Source organism: Zalophus californianus, chromosome 5, assembly GCF_009762305.2.
Source record: "Zalophus californianus isolate mZalCal1 chromosome 5, mZalCal1.pri.v2, whole genome shotgun sequence".
Taxonomy (NCBI): Eukaryota; Metazoa; Chordata; class Mammalia; order Carnivora; family Otariidae; genus Zalophus; species Zalophus californianus.
In genome coordinates, this window is record NC_045599.1 from 347556 (window position 1) to 370294 (window position 22739).

A 22739-nucleotide genomic window follows, 5' to 3' on the forward strand; every position below is an offset into this window, starting at 1 on the left:
AGACCCAGTAGTGACTGAGCGACAGTCTTGTCCTGGGGTGTGGCGGCTCCAGCAGCTCTGGCCCGGCCCCCACCCTGTCAGTACTAAGTATTCTCGGGGATGTTCTTGGAACCACAGAATAGACTTTCCTATTTACACTGTAACAGAGGGACAAAGAGACCCATATCGACATAAATAGGTTTTCTTCTAAAAACACAGTCCCCAGGGTTCCTGGAGCCCGGGGACCCCAAGGGACCCCCTCACTCAGTAGTTCCCGTGTCTGCACTGCCACCCAGCAGCTGTGCCCCACCAGAACACAGCCAGAGCTGAGCCGGACAGGCCCCGAGCCGGAGGACCTAGGAGCCCAGGCTGCTGTTCACACCAACATGGCAAGGACAGCCTCATGCGGAGGAAGGGCCCTGGGCGGAGGCCAGGCCCCAGCTGACCACTGACCATGCCAGCACAGCGTGAACAGGCGCACACCCCACAGACACACGGGGACACCTGCTCACCCACAGGCATGCACTACACATGCACACGTTCGCACACACACACCACACACTCACACACGTGCATACTGCACCCACGTACTCACAGGCACGCTCATGCACACACGTGTCACACACATGCACACAACACACAGACATGCAGGTGCGTTCACGCACACATGCACACTCAGGCACACTCATGCACACACACTCAAACCAAACCCGGTCAGTGTAGCCCATCCGTTTTTTTTTTCCCTGCAAAGACAACAGCATGGCCAAGGAGAACAGCCTATGGTTTGCCAAATCCTAAGCCCCAGATTCTTACCGATCCACCTCTGTCCTCAGCTCTGCCTCCTCCCGCAGTAACACAAAGCAAGCTATGAAAGGACCCCTCCAAGGGGCTGGCCTTTCCCCTCTGCCATGCCATCGCCTGGGGGGAGGTCAGGCCACCCTCAGCCACCGTGGTCTCCAAACGTACACAGAAGGGCCTGGATGGCAGGCTCCACCCACCTCCCAGGACAGCCTCACGGGGGGCGGGGGGGGGGGGGGAGGCACCGGGCCTGGGCTATAGGGACCTGGCTTCCCGAAGCCCTGAGGGCAGTGGCCAGACACAGCCTGCTTTACTACTTTCAGCACAACAACAGCAACTGTCCCTCTTGATTTAGTGGTTTCAAACGACAAAGCAGATCAGGCAGAGGTTAGGAGGGGACACGGAGGGGACGGAGGAAAGGGGCCTTCCAGACCGGGCTCCACCCAGAATAGGGGAGTCACAGCCTGAGACAGGGCAGGGATGGACAAATAATAATTATATATTAGTTAAATAAAAATAATTTAAAAGTCACCGCTGTCACTCCCGAGAGAAGCGCTCCTTGTCAGCGGGGGCGGCAGTAACCCCCGCACACCTGGGCGGCCGGGCTATCTCTCTCCTAGTGGTTTGACTCTCTAAGCCGGTGCCGGAGCAGGACAGCCCTGTGCGGTCACAAAGGTGAGCCCCCTGCTTCTCGGCAGGAGCCCAGAGCAGGAAGGGGCGCTGCTCTGCAGGAACTGGCCTCTTAGGGACGGACAGAGCTTGGAAAGCATCGTACAACGCTCTCAGGTCATGGGGGTGGGGGCGCGCAGAGGGGACGCAGGGGCCAGACCAGGGCCACCTCCCGCCTCTGGGTCTTTGCAAGGGGGGAACGAAGGGGCAGAGACAGCCAGGCCGGCCAGTGGAGACCCCTCGCGCTGCACGCACTGCCTCGCCCCCGCAGCAGGGGGGCGGGGCCGGGGGCTCAGCCCCTGCAGGTGTAGACCCTTGGCGCTGTACGCACTGCCTCGCCCCCGCAGCAGGGGGGCGGGGCCGGGGGCTCAGCCCTTGCAGGTGTAGACCTCCTCACGCTGTGTGCACTGCCTGCACTCCACGTAGCAGCACCAGCGAACCTGGCACTGGCAGGGCCGCGTCACCACCCGACTCTGCGTGTTGTGGCCACGCCCACAGCAGATGCTCTCGCAGTTCTTCTCCCGGTGGCACCTGCGGCCGGCGGTGCCCGGGGAGAAGCGGCTGGCCAGGCAGAAGCTGGGCGAGTCATCCAGGTGCACGAGCTCCGGCGTGCGGGGCAGTGGGTCGCTGCCTCCTGTCCCGGCCGCCCGGCCCCGAGGCGGGGAGATGGCACCGGCCTCACCGGTGGCCTCGTTGGTGGTGCTGCCCACCTTGAGGGCCGTCTCGTACTTGTGTTTCAGGCGTTTGCCCACCTCATGGAAGGGCGCCAATTGTCGCCAGCATGTCCGCACCGTGCAGGAGCCCGACACACCGTGGCACTTGCACGTGGTCTCCACCCCAGCCTTGATTACCTGGTAGGGAGGAGGCAGCTGCGCATGAGGGCCACGCTGTGAAGCCGGGATCGGCCCCTACAGATGACCGGACCCCACAGCTCCCCCAGGTCCAAGCCCAGCCTAGGGCATCCCCACTGCCCATCACCCAGGCTCCCCAGCTCATGCGCCTGTCCCTCTCTCCTCCAAGCCGCAGGTGGCCGAGGACAGAAGTCCTACATCCAGTCCCGTGGTCTGCAGCCTGGAGGCCTCCTGTGGAGACAGTCCCTCCCTGCGTCCAGGGCTGCCCTCTGCAGGGACTGGGCACACCACCCCTGTCGCCCTGCTGTCAACACCCCACCAGGACCTCCCAGTCTGGTCACAGCAGCCTGCTTCCTGGAGAAGTGAGGACAAGGGAGTTAGCCTGCCCACTTGGCAGGACTGGCCGTTGGATCCTCCGTGTCAGCCCTGGAGGGGGGTGGCACCCCCACCTACACACACACACACACACACACACACACACACACACACACACGGCTGCCCTGAGGGGCCTCCTGCCTGACCACCCACACTGGGGTCCCTGGCAGCAGAGAGGGGCCTCCCCAGTGGGCCCCATCCCGAGACAGGCCTGAGCTCCCACGCTGCCCCCAGGGAGGGCCGGCTGGTTTGAGGGGGATTAGGAAATGTAGCTGCCCTCTGGTCAAGCAATAGAAGAGTCACATTTAATGACACTCTGCTGAGAAACCCGGACAAATTTAATTAAAGCGCTGCTTACCCAGGCCCCGCAGAGCTAATGGAGCACTTTCCATATTCTGACTTTTCATTAATAGCTTACAAAGGAGAGAACTCGAAAGAAAAGAAGTAGCCTCGCTTGGGGATTTAATCTGCTCCCGCCCCTCCCCGGAGGGCAGAAGGAGGGACAAGGCTCTGAAGAAAAGGGGGAAATTGATTCTTTAATAAGTGCAGGACTCAGAACTCTGGTTTCTCAATAAAGAGGGGCTCAGAGCAGGGCTGGCTCTAATTACCTCACCCCCTCCCAGGCTGGGGCTCCACATCCCAGGGGCTGCCTGGGGAGCTCGCAGAGCCCCCTGACCATCCCACAGCCAGGCAGAGCCTCAGGGGATGTTTGGTGATCTGGGCTGTCTGTTCTGTCCACAGTGAGGAGGTGCCTCCTCCGTTGGTGTGGGCCCGGGAGCTGAGGGGCTGCAGGGAGGGTGGAGGATGGCGGGGAGCCAGGCACCCCCAGACCCAGCCCGCCTGCAGCCAGCAGCCCCCAGAAGGGTCCAGCCAAAGAGCTTACACCCCCAACCCCCCATCCCACAAAAGACCATGACGGCACCGTGTCATCGCTGTAGGACAAGGAGCCCTCCAGTCCGGACGACTCGAGGCCCTGGCTGGTACCGCGCGGCGGGAGCAGAGCCCCAGACGCCGCAGCCCCGCGCGCCGTCCCCACTGACACCCCTCCGCGCCCCGCCCCGCTTGCCTTCACACCCACGAGGTTGTTGTGGAAGTCCACGCGGGCTCGCAGATCTTTGCTCGACCGCCGGCCCAGGAACTCCTTGACGAACTTGCTGCTGTACTTGAGGTTGTCCCCGCAGCCACCCCACTGCCAGGCCTCGCGGTTCTCCAGGTCGGGGGCCTCGTCGCACGTGCAGCGCTCCATGCGGCCCGCACTGCACGCCTTGGCCAGCGCGTGCGTCAGGCCGGCCGAGGAGATGGCATAGAGGAAGGCGGTCTCCTTGAAGCCTGGGGGCGATGGGACACAGGGACCTTAGGGCCAGGGAGCCGGCGGCCACGGCATTCCCGCTGGAGCGCTGAATTCTGAGCACAGGGAAGGGTCCACGGAAAGGATCCTTGCTGGTGTTCCCAGGGGCGGGGGGGGGGGGGGGTCATACCTGCCTGGGCTGCCCTGAGCACCTGCAGGGAGGAGGCGCTCCTATGTGCCCCAGGCACAGGATGTGGCGGGGTAGAGAGAACTCAAGGCACACGGAGACCTAGGCTCTGCTCAGGGATCAGCGACTTCGTCCTCTGGGTCTCCCACCCACCAGACTGGCCGAGGGGCCTTGGCGAACCCCGCCCTGCCCTGCCCCAGGCCTCAGGGCCCCAGTTTTTAAACGAGGCTGTTGAGAAGCTCAGATGAGAGTCCCAAGGAGACATGAGAAAGAAGGCTCCCTCCTCAGGGCACCAGCTGGACCTCTGCCCCTCATGCCCAGCCGCTGGGCCTCGGTCACCACCACGTGGCAAGAGCCATCAGAGCGGCCTCGGCCGCGTCAAAGCTGCCCAAATGCCCCTCGTGCGGCCAGCAACTGTTCCCCGAGGAGGGGCTTAGCGGGAGGCGGGGTGGGAAGAGGGCAGGGTAGGAGTTAGGGGAGGGCCAGAAGGAAGGGGCGGGGCAGGGAGGAGGAGGCTACAGGGGGAGGGGCGGGGGGGCGGGGCGGGAGACGGGAGCGGGCAGGTGGATGTAGCAGGGTGGAGCATGAGGAGGACCGAGCTGCAGGTGGTTGGGGTCCGGAGGAGGGAGGGATGGGTTAGGAGGGCGCATCAAGTGGAGAAGGAGCCACGAGGGAGCGGGGCAGGAGGAAAGTCAAGCCCCGCAGGCCCCCACCCCACCGCAGGTCCCCGGGGACCCAGCCAGGGGCACAGAGCAGGCAGGGAGGTCCTGCCCCCACGCCCCGCTCCCCTCGCGCACTCACCTCGCTTGAGTAGGCTGGCCCGGTACCGGCCCTCCAAAGTGCAGTTCCAGCGCTCGAACCGGAACTGGTACTGGCACTCCAGCGCGCTCATGCTGACCGCCTCCACCAGCGTCTCCGCCACGCCTGGGTCTCTGCGGCACATGCGTCTCTGCTTGCGCTCCAGCTTCAGCCGGTCGCAGGCCTTGTAGTGCGCCTGGGCGGCGGCCTCTGGCTCCAGGGTCAGCGGGAGGATGGTCAGGGGCTCGCTGCCCGTCAGCCTGGGCACAGAGAGGCCAGGGTGAGGGCCGCCCCGGAGGCAAGCGCCGACTGGCACACACACGGAGGACAGCCCAGCACAGGGTGTGCGCCAAGGGCAGGGAGGGTTGCCGGATCCCAGGCCACAAGGGGACCACATCCGACACACCGCAGCAGGACCCCCACCCTCCGCCGACACACCGGCTGGGATGGCCCAGCCTCACCACGACCCTGAAGCCTCTTGGAGAGGGTCCCGGCTCACTCCTTGCTCTCCTGCAGCCTGCTCAGCTTGCCCTGGGCAGGTCCCAGTGGGGTCTCCCAGAACTCCTGGGCCACCGAGGACCTCCCGGCGGGACCCAGGCTCCTGGTTCTCCTGCAGCTCCAGCTCTTATCTGAGCCAGTCACCTGCTCTCGGGCTCCTCCAAGCCATTCCGTGTGCTCCATCCGGGATGGATTGATCTGACCTCCTGTCTGCTCTGTGCTCCAACCCACAGTTCTCAGTTTCCCCATATGGGTGAAGCCCCATCTGGGCTCCAGGCACACCCATGCCCAGCCTGGGCCAGACCCTTAGCCCTCAGGAGGGAGAGGTGCCCAGCTGGACATGGGTGGGGCTCAGATCCCCTCACATGAGCATCACAGGAAACAAGCATCCCCATCCCAGCCAGCCAACCCAGAGGAGCCAGGGGTGCCAGGCATCCCCACACCTTGCCCCATCCCTCCTCCTGCTGCCCCTCAAAAGCCCCCTCAAGGGCATGGTAGCCACTGGGTGGGCTCCCAGCACCTTTCTACTGGGGAAGAGAATCAGGCAGGGCTTCCTTGAACCCCACCCTCTAGCAGACCCCAGCAGCAACACTGCAGGCCAGGCTCCCTGGAGACAACCTGGGCTCCTGGCTTTTGAAACCCCTGCCTTTGGGGCTGGGCCTGGGGTGCAGAGGGAAGCAGGCAGGCAGGTGGGAGAGAGGCATTTCTGCATACACACTGTGGAGGGTGAAGCCACGAAAGCAGGCCGGAGGCCTATGATGGACACAGAGGGGAAAGAACCAATGCCTCCCAGCCTCTTCCCACTCAGATGTAGTGTGCACCCTGGGAAGACCTACCCCAGGCTTTGGCCCTACTCCCCAGGAGTGCCCTGAGTCAGCACGGCACCAGAGAGCTCTGCGGGGTTGAGAGAGAAGCTGCAGGGGAGCGGGGCTCCAACTGGCCCTGAAGACAAGGGTGTTGGTGAGCAGAACTCGAGGTGGGTTCCTACAAGCTTGAGTCCTATAGACACTGCAGACACATGCCTGGGGCACTTCGAGCCAAGAGGGCTAGCTTGGCCTGTGACCCGCATGGGTACGGGCTGGGGGAGAAGCCCCAAAGGTCCCCAAGGCACAGACAAGCCCCATGTGGGCAGCAAGGCCTTTGGGGAGAAGGTACCTGTGAGCTCGGAGCCAGGACACTGCTGGAAAGCAGTGGGTGAGGGAGGAGGCAGTGACCTGCACCCCCATTTCTCATCCCAGGGTCCGGGCTTCATGCCCAAGGGCGCAGGGATGTGGCAGGGGTCAATGTCGGGCAGCATCGTATGCTTTCAGGCTCATGCCGGAGCTCAGACAGCCCCAAGCACAAGGACCGCTGCCGAGCTGGGCCAGGGGCAGTCAGGGGCCCGAGGACCCGCACTGGAGGCTGGAAGAACCACTGTCCTCACACAAAGGCAGCTCACACGGTGGAGACTTGTCCCCAGACAGGAATGTCAACAGCTGTGCCCAGAACAGTGTGCCACCGTGCTTCGGCAGAGCTGGAGCCCACAACCTGCACGTCCCCCAGACCAGATTCTCCGAGATTAGCCAAGCTCCAGGCTGCTGCCAAGACATTCCTGTGTCCCAAAGGACCAACAACGGCAAGGCCGCCCCAGGGGTACCTAGGGCTGTGCGGGTAAGGGTAGTGGTGAGTGTGAGCAAGGGGAGGGGGAGAGATGGTGGGCAACCCAGCCCCGCAACCCACCTAGATGTGCTTGGCTGCCTAGGTCCATACCGCACCCAGGGCCCAGCCTGCGCCCGCGCTGCACACAGGATCCAGCCTGTGTCCACACTTAGGCTGGCCTCTGCCCCAAACCCCCGTAACTACTGCAGTGTGCTCAGCTCAAGAGCAGCCTGGGGCTGCAGTGGCAGAGGACAGACCCACATGGAGGTGGCAGGTGGTGAGGGTAAGCAGGCAGACGGTGCATGGGGAAGAGGGAAGGGGGGGCGGCATCCAGGACAGAAACCCAAAATTGGAGAGGAGCCCACAGAAGTGCCGGGGGCGGGAAAGGCAAAAGGTTCACAGAACACTCTTAGGGCAGGAAGGCTTTTGTCAGGGAGACTCAGAATCCGGTAGTAAGTGTGACCCTCTCAAAGTGCAGGAGCGTCTGCACAGCAAAGGAGACAATTTTCAGGGAAATGCTGCTTCTGGGATCTCAGACCCAGAGCCGACTTCGTTCACGTGTGTAGGTGTGCGTGAGCGCGCTTTTCCTGTGCATCAGTAGCAAAAGGAAGCGGCTGCAAGTGCACACGGGATAGGGAACACATCTGTCCAGAGTTGTAAGAGGCTCTCCCCCAGTCATAAACACGCAATCGAGCCATCCTGGTGTTATTTTTCACTCCTCAGATGAGCACAAATCAAGACTGTCTTGGACACGGGAAGAGATGCTCCTCCACGGCTGGAATTCTGGAAAGCTCACCCAACAATGCTCCTTCTGGAATTACAGGCTACAGATGTATAATCGTAAAACATACAGACTCACATCGTTCACACAGCACCCAATACCCACAGTGACGCGAGATCCCCGGAAGCATGAGACCAGGGCCGGGCTGAACAAATGGGTCCATCTGTTCCGTGGAGTATTTGTGGAGGCCAGAAAGCCGGCTGGCTGCACCAGAGGGCCTGCAGACATGGGGCAGCCCAGGACAGAGGAGGCCTGGGGCAGAAGAACCACCCTCCTATCTCTGCCACCTGTGAGCTTATCACACATGGGTGGGACAATGGCTGGCCTATTTAAAACAGCAAGGCTCCACATACAAGCCCTTGGCCCTGCATGCCGGGCCGGGGCAGCCAGCCTGTAACCATGGGGCCCGTGTCCGGAGGCTGCACCTTCCAGGCCAGAGAATGCCCCAGGCCACCTGGCCCAGCACAGGCCCCTGCCCAGCTGCCCACCCCACGCCAGCACACCTGCCACCAGGCTCAACGCAGCTGCTGCCCCCGCCACCGGGCGCCTGGCCCAGGACAGGTGGGCAGACGTAGGGGCGCAGGCAGCACGCGGAGGAGGTGAGCCCGGGCAGGCTGCCCACAGGCAGCAGCCCCTCGGCGGGCGGGCAGCAGGACCCTCCCCATCCCCGCCCCATCCCGCTGCCCTCGGCCAGTGCCTGCACTTTCCAGGGAGACATCACGGGAGGTCTCGGCAGCAGCCCAGTGCTTTGTGACAGGTATTTTCAGAAGACAGAGTGACACACTGGGAGCCAGGCAGAGGTCACTCAAGAAACAGCCTGGCGTTGGGAGCTCCGAGTCCCTTCCTGCCCAAGTCAGAGGGGACTGCACTCTGATCCCCACAGTGACCACACGGGCACATGCCTTGGCCAGACAGCACGGGCCTTCTCCTCACAGTGTCTCCCCATAAACTGAAGCTCTCTCCTGTCCAACTTTCTTCTGTAGGTGCCCCTTCTTCCACCCCACTTTGGAAACCCGCCTCTACCATAATGTCATGAGCGCCTTCTCCTAAACGCCGGGACACCCGCGCTCTATCCACTGGCGCCAAGGTCGGCATGTCAGGCTGGGCAGGGTCCTGAGGGCCCCGTCTCCACGCTGCCCTGCAATGCCACTGCAGCCTCACGGCACCTCACTCTGAGCTCTGCCCTGGGCGGGTGATCCGTGGCCTGCTATGTGACTGGGGCCTGTCCTGCAGGCACCTGCTGCCTCTGCTTTTGCACGGGAGGTCCGAGGACCCGCTGGGGTCTGACGGTCGCGGGGGATCTGAGCGCCCGCTGGGGGCTGAGGGTCTTGGGGGATCTGAGCGCCCGCTGGGGGCTGAGGGTCGTGGGAGGTCCGAGGGCCTGCTGGGAGCTGAGGGTCGCGGGAGGTCCGAGGGGCCACTGGGGGTTGATGGTCGCGGGGCGTCCGAGGACCCGCTGGGGGCTGAGGGTCGCAGGGGGTCCGAGGACCCGCTGGGGTCTGATGCTCACGGGGGGTCTGAGAACCCATTGGGGTCTGATGGTCGCAGGGGGTCTGAGAACCCGCTGGGGGCTGCTGGTTGCAGGGGGTCCGAGGACCCGCTGGGGGCTGACGTTCGCGGGGTTCCGAGGACCTGCTGGGGGCTGGCAGTCACGGGGGGTCAGAGAACCGGGCTGATGGTCACGGGAGGTCCGAGGACCCACTGGGGGCTGACAGTTGCGGAGGGTCTGAGAACCCGCTGGGGACTGACGGTCACGAGAGGTCAGAGGACCTGCTGGGGGCTGATGCTCTTGGGAGGTCCGAGAAACCCGCTGGGGGCTGACAGTCGCGGGAGGTCCGAGAACCCGCTGGGGGCTGACGCTCACAGGGGGGTCAGAGAACCCGCTGGAGGCTGATACTTGCGGGAGCGGGGGTCCAAGAACCCGCTGGGGGCTGACACTCACAGGGGTTCTGAGAACCTGCTGGAGACTGCCGCTAGCAGGAGGTCCGAGAACCCGCTGGGGGCTGACAGTCAGGGGAGGTCTGAGAACCTGCTGGAGGCTGACGCTCGTGGGGGGTCTGAGAACCCGCTGGGCTGACAGTCAGGGGAGGTCTGAGAATCTGCTGGGGGCTGACAGTCACAGGAGGTCTGAGAACCCGCTGGGGGCTGACAGTCACAGGAGGTCCAAGAACCCACAGGGGTCTGACGCTCGCAGGGGGTCCAAGAACCCACTGGGGACTGACACCTGCAGGGGGTCAGAGAATCTGCTGGGGGCTGGCGCTCATGGGGGGTCTGAGCACCCACTGGGGGCTGACACTCACAGGAGGTCCAAGAACCCACTGGGGGCTGACGATCCCGGGAGGTCAGAGAACCCGCTCCGGGCTGACGGTCACGGGAGGTCTGAGAACCCGCTGGGGGCTGACTGTCAGGGGAGGTCTGAGAACCGGCAGGGAGCTGACACTCGCAGGGGGGTCCGAAAACCCACAGGGGGGCTGACGCTCGGGGGGGGTCCGAGAACCTGCTGGAGGCTCATAGGTGCGATGGGCTTGCTGGGCAGCAAGACTGAGTCTCTGCTGGGAAGTCCCTCCTGCTGCTCTCCAGGGTCTTCAGGTAGATTCCCCACCTGAGGTCTGCCCCAGATTCCAGGGGTGATGACGTGGGACCTACAGAAGTGCAACTTACCGCCCCGGCCGTGATTCACCTCGGATGGCTTTCAGATGCTCTGTGTACAGCCGTAGGTCTGGCGAGACACAAGGCTGCTTTCTTTCTCTTTCTACCCCAGGCCATCCTGCCACAGCAAGGGCTTTGAGCGCCATGGTGCAGAATCTGCCAACTGCCCCCCGGGGCCCAGTGCCCTGATCCTGGCTCTGCAGCCGCCCACTGGCACAGAGCCATCCAGGGAGCTTGTGGGCAGGCGGCCCCGCGTGGGAGAGAACCATGGGCATCAGTGCCAGGAAGCGGGGACCCTCCCCCCTCGCTCACCCCCTGCATGCCCCCAAACTCACATCTCTGCCACCCAGACCCGGCCAGTGGGAGACGCCCACGCCCTGCAGGCAGGTGGAGGACCAGAGGCCAGAGCCAGGGAATGTGCCCATTTGTCACGGGACAGACACACCCCCATCCTGCCTGAGGGTCTGTGAGGACAGCGGGCATCACACGGGTTCAGACGAGGGTGGCAGCGGCCATCCCTGTCTGACTCCTGGACATAAAAGGGAAGCTCCGGCCATTTCGCCGACAAACCTGAGGTTCGCTGGCTGTCTCCTGGGCACCCCACAGCAGGTTAAAGCTCCCCTCTGCTTTTCGTTTGCTAAGAGCTTTTCAAAACTCACCAACGGATGTCGAAGGTCATCAGATGTGGTCCCTGCCTCTGTTGGCATGGGATTTTTCCGCTTTAATCTGCTAAAACAAGGAATCCCACCCACTGGTTTTCCCGAGGCTAGGCATCAGTGTCCTTGTCCTTCCTCCATGCCCTCAGCTGTAACCCCAAGATGTTGTGTCTAGGCCTTTCACAGCTGCGTTTGCAATTTTCTCTTCCGTGCTCATCCTGCTGGGTGTCAGTGCCTTCAAGAGAATTCGCTTTTTAAATTTCCTAGAAGACGGGTCAGGTTAGAATCACGTCTTCTTAACTGCTCAGGAGAACTTGCCACGAAGCCACGCAGCCCGACCTTTTCTGAATGAAAAGATCTCCCTTCTGATCCAATCACTTTTCTTTTTTTCTTTTTCCTTCTCTTTTCCAAACAGCTTTATTGAGATATAAATCATATGCTATAAAATCACCCATGTAAGGTCTACAATTCAGGGTTTTGCAGTATAATCTCAGACGGGTGCAAACACTGCCACGGTCATTTTTGGGGCATTTCATGGTCTTAAAAAGAAATGCACCCCTTTAGCTCCCAGCCCCCCAGCCCCTGGCCACCAGTAATCCACTTTATCTCTGTGGGTTTGCCTGTGCTGGACATTTCGCACGAAGGGAACCATACGGCACGTGGCCTGTAACAGTGCACTCGCACCAGCAGCATCATGTTTTGGGGGTGCACCCATGCTGCTGTTAGCGGGTGCTTCACTCCCTTGCATTTCAAATACCATCCCAGCACAGGGACAGACCGTGTCCTGCTCAGCTAGTGCTCAAGCCCTGCACTGGAGTCATCCACATGTCTGTGTGTGCGCATGTCTACAGCTCCTGCAGGCATTCACCGCGCCCAACTCTGCGGGTCTTGCCACACAGGGCTCCTTTCGTCTCCAATGCACAGGTAGGGTTTTGTTGCTCCTAATTTCTTCCCTCTGCTTTCTCTGGATTTAGCCTACTGTTCGTTTCCTCAGATCTGTGACCGACACTTGCTGAGTGCTTCCAGGCTTCTCTCCACTTCTCAAATAATGCATTCCAGCTCCTACTGCACCTGCCTCCGGATCAGATCACTGTGCAGAGCCTGAGTCACAGCCTGGATACTGTGTACGGCCTCAGTCACAGCTCAGGTCACTGTGCAGAGCCTGGGTCACAACTCATGTGACTGTGCAGGGCCTGGATCACAGCCTAGAGACTGTGTACAACCTCAGTCATGCTCAGGTCACCATGCAGAGCCTGGATCACAGCATGGGTCACTGTGCAGAGCCTGGATCACAACTCATGTGACTGTGCAGAGCCTGGGTCACAGCCTGGAGACTGTGTACAACCTCAGTCATGCTCAGGTCACCATGCAGAGCCTGGATCACAGCATGGGTCACTGTGCAGAGCCTGGATCACAACTCATGTGACTGTGCAGAGCCTGGGTCATAGCCTGGAGACTGTGTACAACCTCAGTCATGCTCAGGTCACCATGCAGAGCCTGGGTCACAACTCATATGACTGTGCAGAGCCTGGGTCACAGCCTAGAGACTGTGTACAACCTCAGTCATGCTCAGGTCACCACGCAGAGCCTGGATCACAGCATGGGTCACTGTGCAGAGCCTGGATCACAACTCATGTGACTGTGCAGAGCCTGGGTCATAGCCTGGAGACTGTGTACAACCTCAATCACAGCTCACATCACCGTGCAGAGCCTGGATCACAGCTCACATCACCGTGCAGAGCCTGCATCATGGCCCAGGTGGCCGTGCAGAGACGGGATCGTGGTGCATTCTTCTCTGTCTCTTCTCTGGTTTTGCTCTCTCCCTATGGTCCACTGAGTTGGTGTGTTCTCTCTCCACCCTCCTGCATTCTCCATGCTAACTGCTTCCCTGTGTCTCTCCCAGAACCGGTGATCAGACCCAAGACACCCCTATAACCCCGATGTGTTCAGCCTCACAGCTGGGGCATGTCCTCCACTGTCTGCTGGCCCTGCCCGTTGTTTCTGTTCCTCCTGTCTTGCCTCGTTTCGGGTTATTTCTTGTTACCCCATCTCCGCCTGGCAGTCTGAAGTCACATTCCCATTACCTTCATGGCTGCCTCACAAGGACACGCCTGAGGGTGGCCGATGCCAGGCCTGAGGACACAACCCTGCGGACTCCCCGAATTGCATGCTAGTGTGCATTTTAGTCCCATTGTCAGGAGCTGACAAGAAGCTGTTCAGCACCCGGTTACCTGCTCCTGGACACTGTCCTCAGAGCGGCTCGTAGCTTGTCAGAAATGCCTTTCTTTCAGCTCCTTGCAGGGTAGCCACCCCCCAGCAGGTTCCTGGCTGGCCACCCTGCAGCCCGCCACCAGGCTGACCAGCCTTGAGAGGTCATCTGTGTTTGTCTTCCCGGACTCTGCTCTTACGGTTCTTTGTTTTGGGCATCTTGTGGTTCCGGTTCTGTATGTTTTGGTATGATTTTTGTGTTTTCTGCTCAGGACTCCTCCTGAATCCTGTAGATGATACTGACAAATTCTCAGAATTTCAGAAAATGCTCGGCATTCTCTTCAGATGGGACCCCTGTCCGCCAGTCCCTGAGTCCGGCCTCTGGCCTCCATGGAGGCGTGAAGGCTCCCCCACGGGCCACGCCTGGGGTAACCTTTCCTGCCCCATCTTCCAACTTTGCTAATGCTCTTCGGCTATTTCTAATCTGCTTTCCAATCGACCAGCACCTCACATGTTTCCCCCCAGTTCCACTTGGTTTTTCCAAACCTGCTGGGTCAGTTTTTGTGGTCTCTTACTCCTTGCAGAAATTCCAGGCTTATCGCACTCCAGAAAGCACACCAAGAACTTCCATTTGGCCTGCAACGTTCAGCTCACAGGTCCACTGCCACGCTTGCCGAGGCCCACAGAGGCATCTCCATGCACGCCCACCAGCTACCCCTGACCTGTACTGGTCACTGAACACAGAGGCAGGAGACAAAGGTCCCCAAAGTCACACCCTCTGGAAGCTTGGAATGCGCCCTGTTTGGAATAAGGACCTTTGTGGATGTAATTAAGATAAGGATCTTGAGGCACGGTCACCCTGGACTAGGTTCTGTGCTGCTGAGGACCAGCCTGCTGCAGCTCCGAGGAGACCCCACCCCAGTCCCACCAGGAGTGGAAATAACCCAGGACAGACACGGCCAAGTCGAGGCACCCATCTCCCCACGTGGGCCAGGTCTGAGACTGTCATGCTTGGCGGCCTGGGGACAGGGCCACCCCTCTGAGCACCTAGCGGGTCACACACGCTCCCAAACCTGCCCCCAGGGGCAGCTAGGTGGCTGGACGGGGGCTGCTGCCAAGGGGTGTGGGAGGTCCTTGTCCTCAGGCAGGAGCCTGGGAGCCACGGGGCCCCGGTCGGCCTGGTCCCCAGAGCTCTTGCTCTTTCTGCTCTGCAGTGGGGGCAGATCCCAACAGCCCTTCCTCCTGCCAACAGGCCCGGCCATCTCAAGGGCCACCCTGCCCACACACCCAGCTCCCTGGGCTGGGCGGAGGGAGAAGAGGCCAGAGTTGCCGAAGCCACAGCGCCCAGCCAAGGAAACCTCAGCCCCACCAGACGGCGTTTAATTTCTGTGTGAATCAAATTCAAAACAAATTCCAATGCTGAGACGCTGGTTCTGAGATTAACCCTCCATCCTCCCCAGGCCTGCTGCCTGACAGAGCCCTGTCCGGTCTCCCCGCCAAGCACGCAGGACGTGGGGGTGCTGACAGCCCCAGAGCCTGGGCGCTCCCTGCAGGCGGCACTGTTATCTGGTGCCCAGACATGCCAAGGGGGAGGCAGGGGCCACGGGCCCCGGGGAGCAGGGTGGGAGGGTGGGCCCATGCCGATGACGGGCCGAGCAGCCCTGCGTCTACGACAGCCTGTCCCCTCCGTCAGCTGTGAGAGCCGCGGGGCCCCGCCATTCCAGGGCGCCCCCTCCCTGCTCCCTCACTGATGGGCTGCGTCCATGCGGGCGCAGCGAGCCTGCAGCCTGGATGCTTCAGGGGAGCTCCTGGCTCAAGCTGGTGAGGCCTGGGGGTCGGCCGGCAGACGCAGGGCTCAGCCACGCCTGGCGAACTGCACCACGCGAGGCCTGCTGTCCGTGAGCCCAGCCCCAGCAGGGCAAGGGAACTCCCGGGACCCCAGGCCCTGCAGGCCTCTTCCTGGAGCCCGGGATGGCGGGCTGAAGGGGCCCCAGACTCACGGACAGCCGAGGGGAGAGGTCGGGGAGCTGTGGCTTCACGGAGGGACAGGGGTCCCCAGGCCGTCCCGGTGCCCCCATCGGCCTGGCCCAAGTCCCCACGAGCTGCCACAAGGAGGGACGGGCAGGAGGTGGGGTGGGCGCGCTGGGAAGGCCACCAGGACCGTCAGCTCCATGAGCACCTCGCTGCCTGGGGCTGGCCTCCCACGCGCCCAGCGCGGACGGGGTCGCCTGGGACAGCTGCTGCCCGGGTGCCCAGGAGGGCGCCGGCTCTGACGTGCTCTGGTCTGGGAGCCCTGGCAGCCTCTCGTCCCGGGCCAGACCACTTCCCTGGCCGCGTCTACCTCAGGTATCGCTAAGAAAAACAAACGCAGCTTGAGGCTTGCCTTTTTCCATTCCCTCGTCCGGCTGCCGGTCTCGAGGAGCAGGGCCTGCCAGCTGGGCGGCCAGGTTTCCTCCTGTGGCCAGGGCGCAAGGCCAGCCAGGAACCGCGCTGGGAGGGGCCGGGGAGGACGGCGGGCCGGGCCCACGGGTCGCGGAGCCAGGCGGCCAGCACGCCACCCAGGTCGGCGCTGCCCCCCTGTGGAGGCCCCTGCGCGGCCCACCTGCCACTGGCCGGCCCCCCGGATATGCCCTAATGATGAGCCCCTGCGGGAAGACGCTGCCCTGCATCCAGCCCAGACCATGGCCCCCACCTCCTCCGCCCATACCCGGGGGTGCTCCAAGCCCTCGATCCACACCCCTGCCCTGGGGGCTCCAGAGGGGCCTCCACCCCTCAGCACAGGGCCCACAAAGCCCCCATCTGACGGCCCAAGGCGCAGGTCCGGGGCACCTTGGCCCACTGTCTGCAGGCCAGAGGGTGGGGTGGGGGGTGCAGCTGGGGAAGTCAGGGCCAGGGGTGGGCAGGGGGCTGGCCAGCCTGGGAAAGGAGCCCCTCAGACCGCACAGGGGCTCCCGAGTGCAGAGCGAGGGAGCAGAGGGGCAACGGGGCCCCCCACGGGCCGTGGACACACCAGCCCAGGGCAGCTTGGAGGAGAGCTCTGGGCTGGCTAGAGGTCGGCTGCAGGGAGGCTGCGGCTGGCTTCCTGGAGGAGGTGACAGCTGAAGCAGACCCTGGAGCAGGGGGAGGCCAACAGCCCTGTTCCACAGCCCGCAGGGGCCTGGCCTTGCCCACTTCCCAGACAACTGTGCCTCCCCGAGCCTGGGCGGGCCCTGCAGGGGCCCCGCACTGCCCACCAGGACAATACACAAAGGGAGCTCGTGCCCCTCCAGGATTAAGGGGGCCGGGTGCTGGCCGTGCTGACAGGTGTCATTTTTCGAGGGCCAGGAAAACCAGCCCAGGCCCCTTATCAGCTCATCGTGCCTCCCGAGTCCAGGTCCCACAGCCCCCCGGGGAGGAATCGTGTGCACGCATTCTTTTCCAGGAGAAAAGCTGCCCACACACTTCTCCCATTGTCCTCGACATGGGGGGCCCCCCGGGGCAGGCAGCGGGCGGCGCCCTGGGCCAGGGTGCCCTCGGCTCTGGAGTGGGGTCCCGGCCACAGTCCCGGCCACAAGATTAGGCCAGCTGTCCCCCTGTCCAGACGGCCGCCGGCTGTGGCAGGACATCTGCTCCCACAGCTGAGGGGGGCCAGGTGGCCGTGGCTTCCTCCTCACCTCAGGTTCCCCACGAAGCCTCGGGAGGCCCCCAGCCCAGAGGCCTTGTCTGGGCTGAGGCTCGCACCTGCCTCTCTCTACTGGCCTCTGTGCTGGGCGGTGGGGGGGGGGGGGGGCAGAGCCCGCAGAACCGACTGGCCAGGAGGACAGGGAGGAAGGACAGACTCTGGAGAGCCGAGATCCAGGGGCGCGTCCCCACCCTTGCCCCCCTGCTCCTTCCACCTGCCTCCCCACACCTGCCCCAGCCCCAGGGTCCAGGCCCCTCCATGCTCTCCCTCCCGGAGCTCCCTCCCCACCTCACATCCCCCCTTGCTCACCACTCTGAGGTCTCACCCACAGGGCCACTCTCCCTGCTGGCCACTCGGCTGCCCCGGACACTGTGGAGAAGGCCACTCGCCTGGACCCTCCCTCTCCCTCAGCTCCCACTGCAGGCCTACGCTCTCCAGAGCCTCTGGAGTTCTCCATGGCCCCCCCACCAAACGCTGGACCTGAGGCCTCTCAGGGCTGCTCCCGGCATGTCTGTCCTGAGGTGGGTCCTCTGGGCGTCAGCCTGGACTGCTGCTTACTCAGCTCATGGCTCCACCACCCCGGGCCCCCCACCACAGGATCACTGGGGACACCTCCCCACTGGGCAGCCCCTCCCCAGCCCCAGCCCCAGGGGGCTCTGGGTCACCCCAGCTTCACCACGCGGGGCTGGCTTCCCCCACTGCTGAGCCTGAGCCCCCAGCCTTCCATAGGCCTAACATGCCAGGGCTCCCTCCTCCTGCCCTGGAGCCCCTCCCTCTTCTACCACCTCCAGGGACCGGCCGGGCACCCCTCCTCTCGGCAGCCAGCAGGCATGTGGCCACACGGGACCCCAGCTGGGCCCCAGGCTCATACAGAGGGTGCACCCACACCCTGACGCAAACCCCACACACACAGCCACCCCCACCAGGACAGCAGTGCCTGAGGGCAGGGCCAGGGAAGCCTCCTCTGCAAGTCCCCAGAACCCCTGACCAGGCCCCTAGACCAGACCCCAGCAAACAGATGGTCACCTGCACCACACAGTCATGCCGGGGGCCAAGCAGTAGCCTGTGAAGGCCCACGCGAGTAGCCTCTGCACGCACGCGTGAGAGACAGTCTGCGGCTCACGGTTCAGCTTGTCCTCTGTCCAAGAACAGATCCACACATATAAAGAGCTCTTACAAATCAACAACAAAGACCCACAACCCAGCCAAGGGCTGGGCAGCGAAACTGAGTAGAGATTTCTCCAAAGACGACGTACAGATGAGTAAGATCCCCACGAAGGAGGCCCAACATCGCTAGTAACCAGGGAAGTGCAAATCAAACCAGGATGAGATACCAACCCACACCCCCTAGGAAGGCTAGACTAAAAAGCAGAACAAAACAAAAAGCCAGAAACAATTAGAACTAGCGACTATGTGGAGGTGCGTGGCCGGTGGGAGCGTTCTTCCAAAGCAGAAACAGAGTTACCACGGGATCCAGAGATTCCACCTCCAGGGATTACCCAGCAGAACGGAAAACACAGAGAAGCTTGTACACCAGTGCTCACTGCAGCATGACAAGAGCCAAACGGCGGAACCCACCCAGGTGTCCGCCAGCAGATGCACGGAAGAAAAACTAGTCCGTGTCCGCACAATCGAATATCATTCGGTCACAGAGGGAAAGGCGCATGGATTCACGCTACAGCGTGGATGAATCTTGAAAATGTTATCCTTGCTGAAATAAGCCAGGCACAAAGGCCCCATGCTGTATGATTCCACTTACGTAAAATGTCCAGAACAGGCAAATCCACAGAGACAGAAATTGGATTAGCGGTTGCCAGGGGCTGGGGGGGAGGGGGAGACAGGATGTGAGGTTTCTGGGGTGATGGAACACTCTGGAATTAGATAGTGGTGCTGGCCACACCGCCTTGTAGATGTACCAAATCCCACTGCACTGCATGCTCTACCAGGGTGAGTTTACGGGATGGGAGTTATATTTCCATCACAGAAAGAACGTGGGCCCTAACCAGCCCCATTCGCAGTGGCCCAGAGCACCTTAGCTGCCTTTCACGCCGCTCGGAGCGCCTCCTGCACTGACGTGTGGCCTGGCGGAGGGAGCCCTCTGGTACCACACCCACCACAGCCAGACCGGCTTCCCCAAGCCAGCCTGCAAAGGTTTCCCGTAGAATGTGGGGTGCTGGGACCAATCCCAAGAAAGGGCCTCAGGGCCCACGATAGCCTGCCCTAGTTCTCGGAAGAGGGCCTACGTTGGAAGCCTGAGGCCTCTGCTCCCCTGGCAGCCCCTGGAGGCAAGTCTAGTAGCCGCCCTGGGAGCCTCCGCTGGGGTCAGCTTGACACACGTGGGGAGGAAAAGGGCACTGAGGTACCCACTCTGCTGGACCCAGCCCCTGGCTCCATGCTCAGGGGGGCAGCAGGGCCCCTCACCCTGGGTTTAGGGGCAGCCCTTCCTGAACAGATTTTCAGCATACACAGAACACCCCTCAGCTCCCTCTTCTCCCCTCTAAGGCCCGAGGCAGGGCCGGACGCAGGCAAACTTTCAGCCCACCCAGGTGCACGGGGCATGGGGAGGTGGGGGTCTGAGTCTGTTTCCCAAACTCGCCCGGAGACCTCGAGTCGGCCCCTTTCTGCTGGGAGCCAGGCACCCCCTCCTTCCAGGAGGGCATCAGGCCAAGCTGTCTAGGCCCCTGGAGAACCAGATGGAAACGCCACCTGCTAATCACACTGCCAAGAAGCAGGGCCAGGCCACAGAGGAAGAGGGAAGAGCCCCTTCCCCACGGCCAGGCGGCGGCCTGGAGGGTCTTGCCTAGTGGCCATAGACAGAGAGGGCAACCGGAGCAGGGCGGGTTGGGTTGCAGCCCAGGGGAGGGGGGCAGGGAGGGCTCTGCCGACCACGTGACACGCCCCCCCCACCCAGGCCAGCCTCTCTGGGTTTCTGGGCTGTAACTGGAGCTACCCTGCCTGCCTGTGAGCCTCCGTGCCAGGCAGAGCTTTTGGAGAGGGGGGAAGGGAGAAGGCGGGCCTCAATCCCCGCTCCGTCCTCCTACTCCTTTGGCACTGCAGGTTGGGTTGGGAGGGAAGCCCCCGGTCTCAGCCCTGCCCTGCCCACCTTGGGCCATCTCCTCCCTCCAGCCCTCCAGCTTCTGCCACTTTGCTGGGCCGGGAGAAAGGGCCCCAGAGCAGAAGGGCTGGGCCTCCACACACAGACCACCAGCTCAGAGCACATCTTGCCCCCTCCGCTCCTTCTGCATCTGGCTCCACCTTGGGAATCACCTCCCCGAGGAGCTTGCTGGGTAAGGACCCCTCCAGCGCCGGGTCCCTACCCTCCCCTGCCCGTCCAGCTGGCACCAGGCCTGCCCCCGCCCCAGGACCTCTGTCCATCATGCAGAACCCAGCTCTCCTGCCCGGTGCCGGAGGTGGCAGGGGCCCCAGCGGAGCCAGCTATCCCTAGGGCAGCACGTCTGCCCCCTATGCTCCCCACAGGACAGCCTTTGGGGCCAAAGTGCTGGGCAAGAGAGTTGGCCAGAGGGGTGACAGGGGCACCAAGGCCTCCCTGCATCCCACCCACTCGCCCACTGGCTAAATGGCAGAGCTCAGAGACTCCCCCAGGGGTGCAAAGTGCCCGATGCTGCCGGGGGTAGGGGTGGGGGGTGGGAGCCAGGAGCCAGGACCCCCACCTCCCCTCTGTGGGCCGGCAGCAGGGAGACTCGCAGAGCAGACAAGCCTAGGGTGTGTCTGAAGCCTGGTGAGCAGACGGAGCGGGAAGGCACAGCTGGCTGACTCACCGAGGACCTGCGGCCAGACGGCCATCCTCTGACCCTCCCTCTGCGCGCGAGGGCGAGGCGAGGCTGCACAGATGGCGCGCAGGGGCGTGCGAGGCTCTGCACAGCCCAGGCCCCAGGCAGGGCCGGGCCCACAGCCGGAGCCAGGAGAGCCTGCCGGGTGGGGTCTCCAGGGGAAGGAGACACGGAGCTGACCCTGGAAGACGACCCAGGAGAGAGGAACAGAAGGAGAAAGGGGGGAAAGAAAAACACAAAGGGAAAGTTTCCCATGAAAATATTTTATTTTCTTTGAGAACAGGATACACCTGCAGGGCTCCTCGCCCAGTGGCCTCTCCCCGCCCTGGCCGTGGCACATTTCTGGACCAACGGGGCCCTCTGCCGGCCAGCTGCCGCGCGACTGCGCCCGGGCCCAGGGCGAGGGAACAGGTGACGGGCAGAGGGCGGCGGCCAGGAGCGGCGCCGGGCGCCCAGCGCAGGGGCCAGGGCGCGAGGGTGGGCCGCGGCTCCAGGGGCGGTGCCTGGGCGGCAGGAGCTGACGCTGAGGGGCCCAGAGGGCTGTTCGCGCCGTGCCACCCCGGACCTCAGGGTCCCGTCTGCGTGGCACAGCGACGGAGGGTCCCCAAAGGTCTCTGGGCTGGACATCCCAGATCTGGGAGACAGGGACGAGGAAGGGCAGGAATGAACGACGGAGAGCGACGCGCCGAAACCACGCAGACTGCTACTACGGAGAAGCGCGCGGGGGCAGCGACCCCTGAGACAGCAGCGGGGGGCCGCGTTCACGCCCGGGTCGGGCCCTGTGCAGCCGGCCGGGTCCCACAGAAGCGCTCCTGCCGGGGCCCGAGCGGGCGTAAGAAGCAAAGCGCAAGAAAAATAAATTCCTCCAGCTTGGAGTTATTTTTTTTTTCCCTTTGGGGCTCAGTGCAGGGAACATCTGGATTTTGTACGTATTTTTTTGTTGTTGTTAAATTAACTTCTCGAGGAGAGAAAGGAGGGGGAAGCAGCAAGGGGGGTGGGTGGGTAGGGGCCAGGAGAGGCTCCAGCCGTTCCGCCAGAACTCGGCGGCCTAACAGAGCGCCAGGACCAGACTTGGTCCCCGAGCTCCAGGGAGCCCCGCGCACGGGCGCGTGTCAGCGACGACGACTTCGGGGTCACCGAGGACCACTGCCCCGTGCCAGCCCGTCGGGTATGCCGGCCCCTCTCCCCACGCAGCGCCGCGAGGACACTGACCCGCTGACGGAGCGACGCGCACGCCGCAAACAGTGCCCGGCAACCCGTTGGCCCGCGCCAGCGGGCCCGGGCCCGCGCACCTGGGCCGCCCGCCCCGCGCCCCGTCCCCGCGCCGCCCGCCCGCCCGCCTGCCGGCCGGGCCGCCGAGGCACCTACCCGAAGTAGGCGGCCGAGGGGCGCAGCGCGGCGAGCAGCAGCGTCAGCGCGAAGGCCGCGGCCAGCCAGCGCGCCAGCAGGGGCCCATCCAGCATCTTGCCGCGCCTCGGCGGCTGACCATCGCGCTCCCGGCCCCGTGCAGGGCGCCCCGCGGCCGCTGCCCTCTTATAGCGCCCGGAGCTCCGGGCCGGGGGCGGGGCGCCGGCCAGCTGGGCCCGGCCCGCCCGCGCCCAAGGAGGGGTCACGCCGGCGCCGGGGGCGGGCCGAAACCCGAGCCGAGCGCGCGGCCCCGCCGCGCCGCCGCCCGGCCCCTCGGGTGTCGGGGCGCGCCCCGCGCGTGGAGGCGGGGCGCGTGGGGGGCGGGAGGAGTGGGGAGCAGGTGGGGGGGCCAGGGGCGGGGCTGGAGCGGAGCGTTGGCATTGAGCCGGGGCGGCCGGGGTGGGAGGGACGCGGGGCGGACGCGGGGGCGGGGCTGGGGGCGGGCTGGGGGCGCGCGGAGGGCTGGGGCGGGGCCGGGGCGGAGCGTTGGCTCTGAGCGGCCAGC

At 63.5% G+C, this 22739-nt stretch overlaps 1 protein-coding gene across 1 annotated transcript; it reads right to left on the minus strand.

The window, feature by feature from the left end:
* Nucleotides 1-1580: 1580 nt before the first annotated feature.
* WNT9A (Wnt family member 9A) lies at nucleotides 1581-22374 on the minus strand. The gene is made up of 4 exons (XM_027624381.1): nucleotides 22196-22374; nucleotides 4949-5205; nucleotides 3739-4001; nucleotides 1581-2297 (listed from the first exon to the last, which is right to left on the minus strand). The coding sequence occupies exons 1-4, from the start codon at nucleotides 22288-22290 to the stop codon at nucleotides 1815-1817; spliced, it is 1098 nt and encodes a 365-aa protein (XP_027480182.1). The 5' UTR covers nucleotides 22291-22374; the 3' UTR covers nucleotides 1581-1814.
* Nucleotides 22375-22739: the final 365 nt, after the last annotated feature.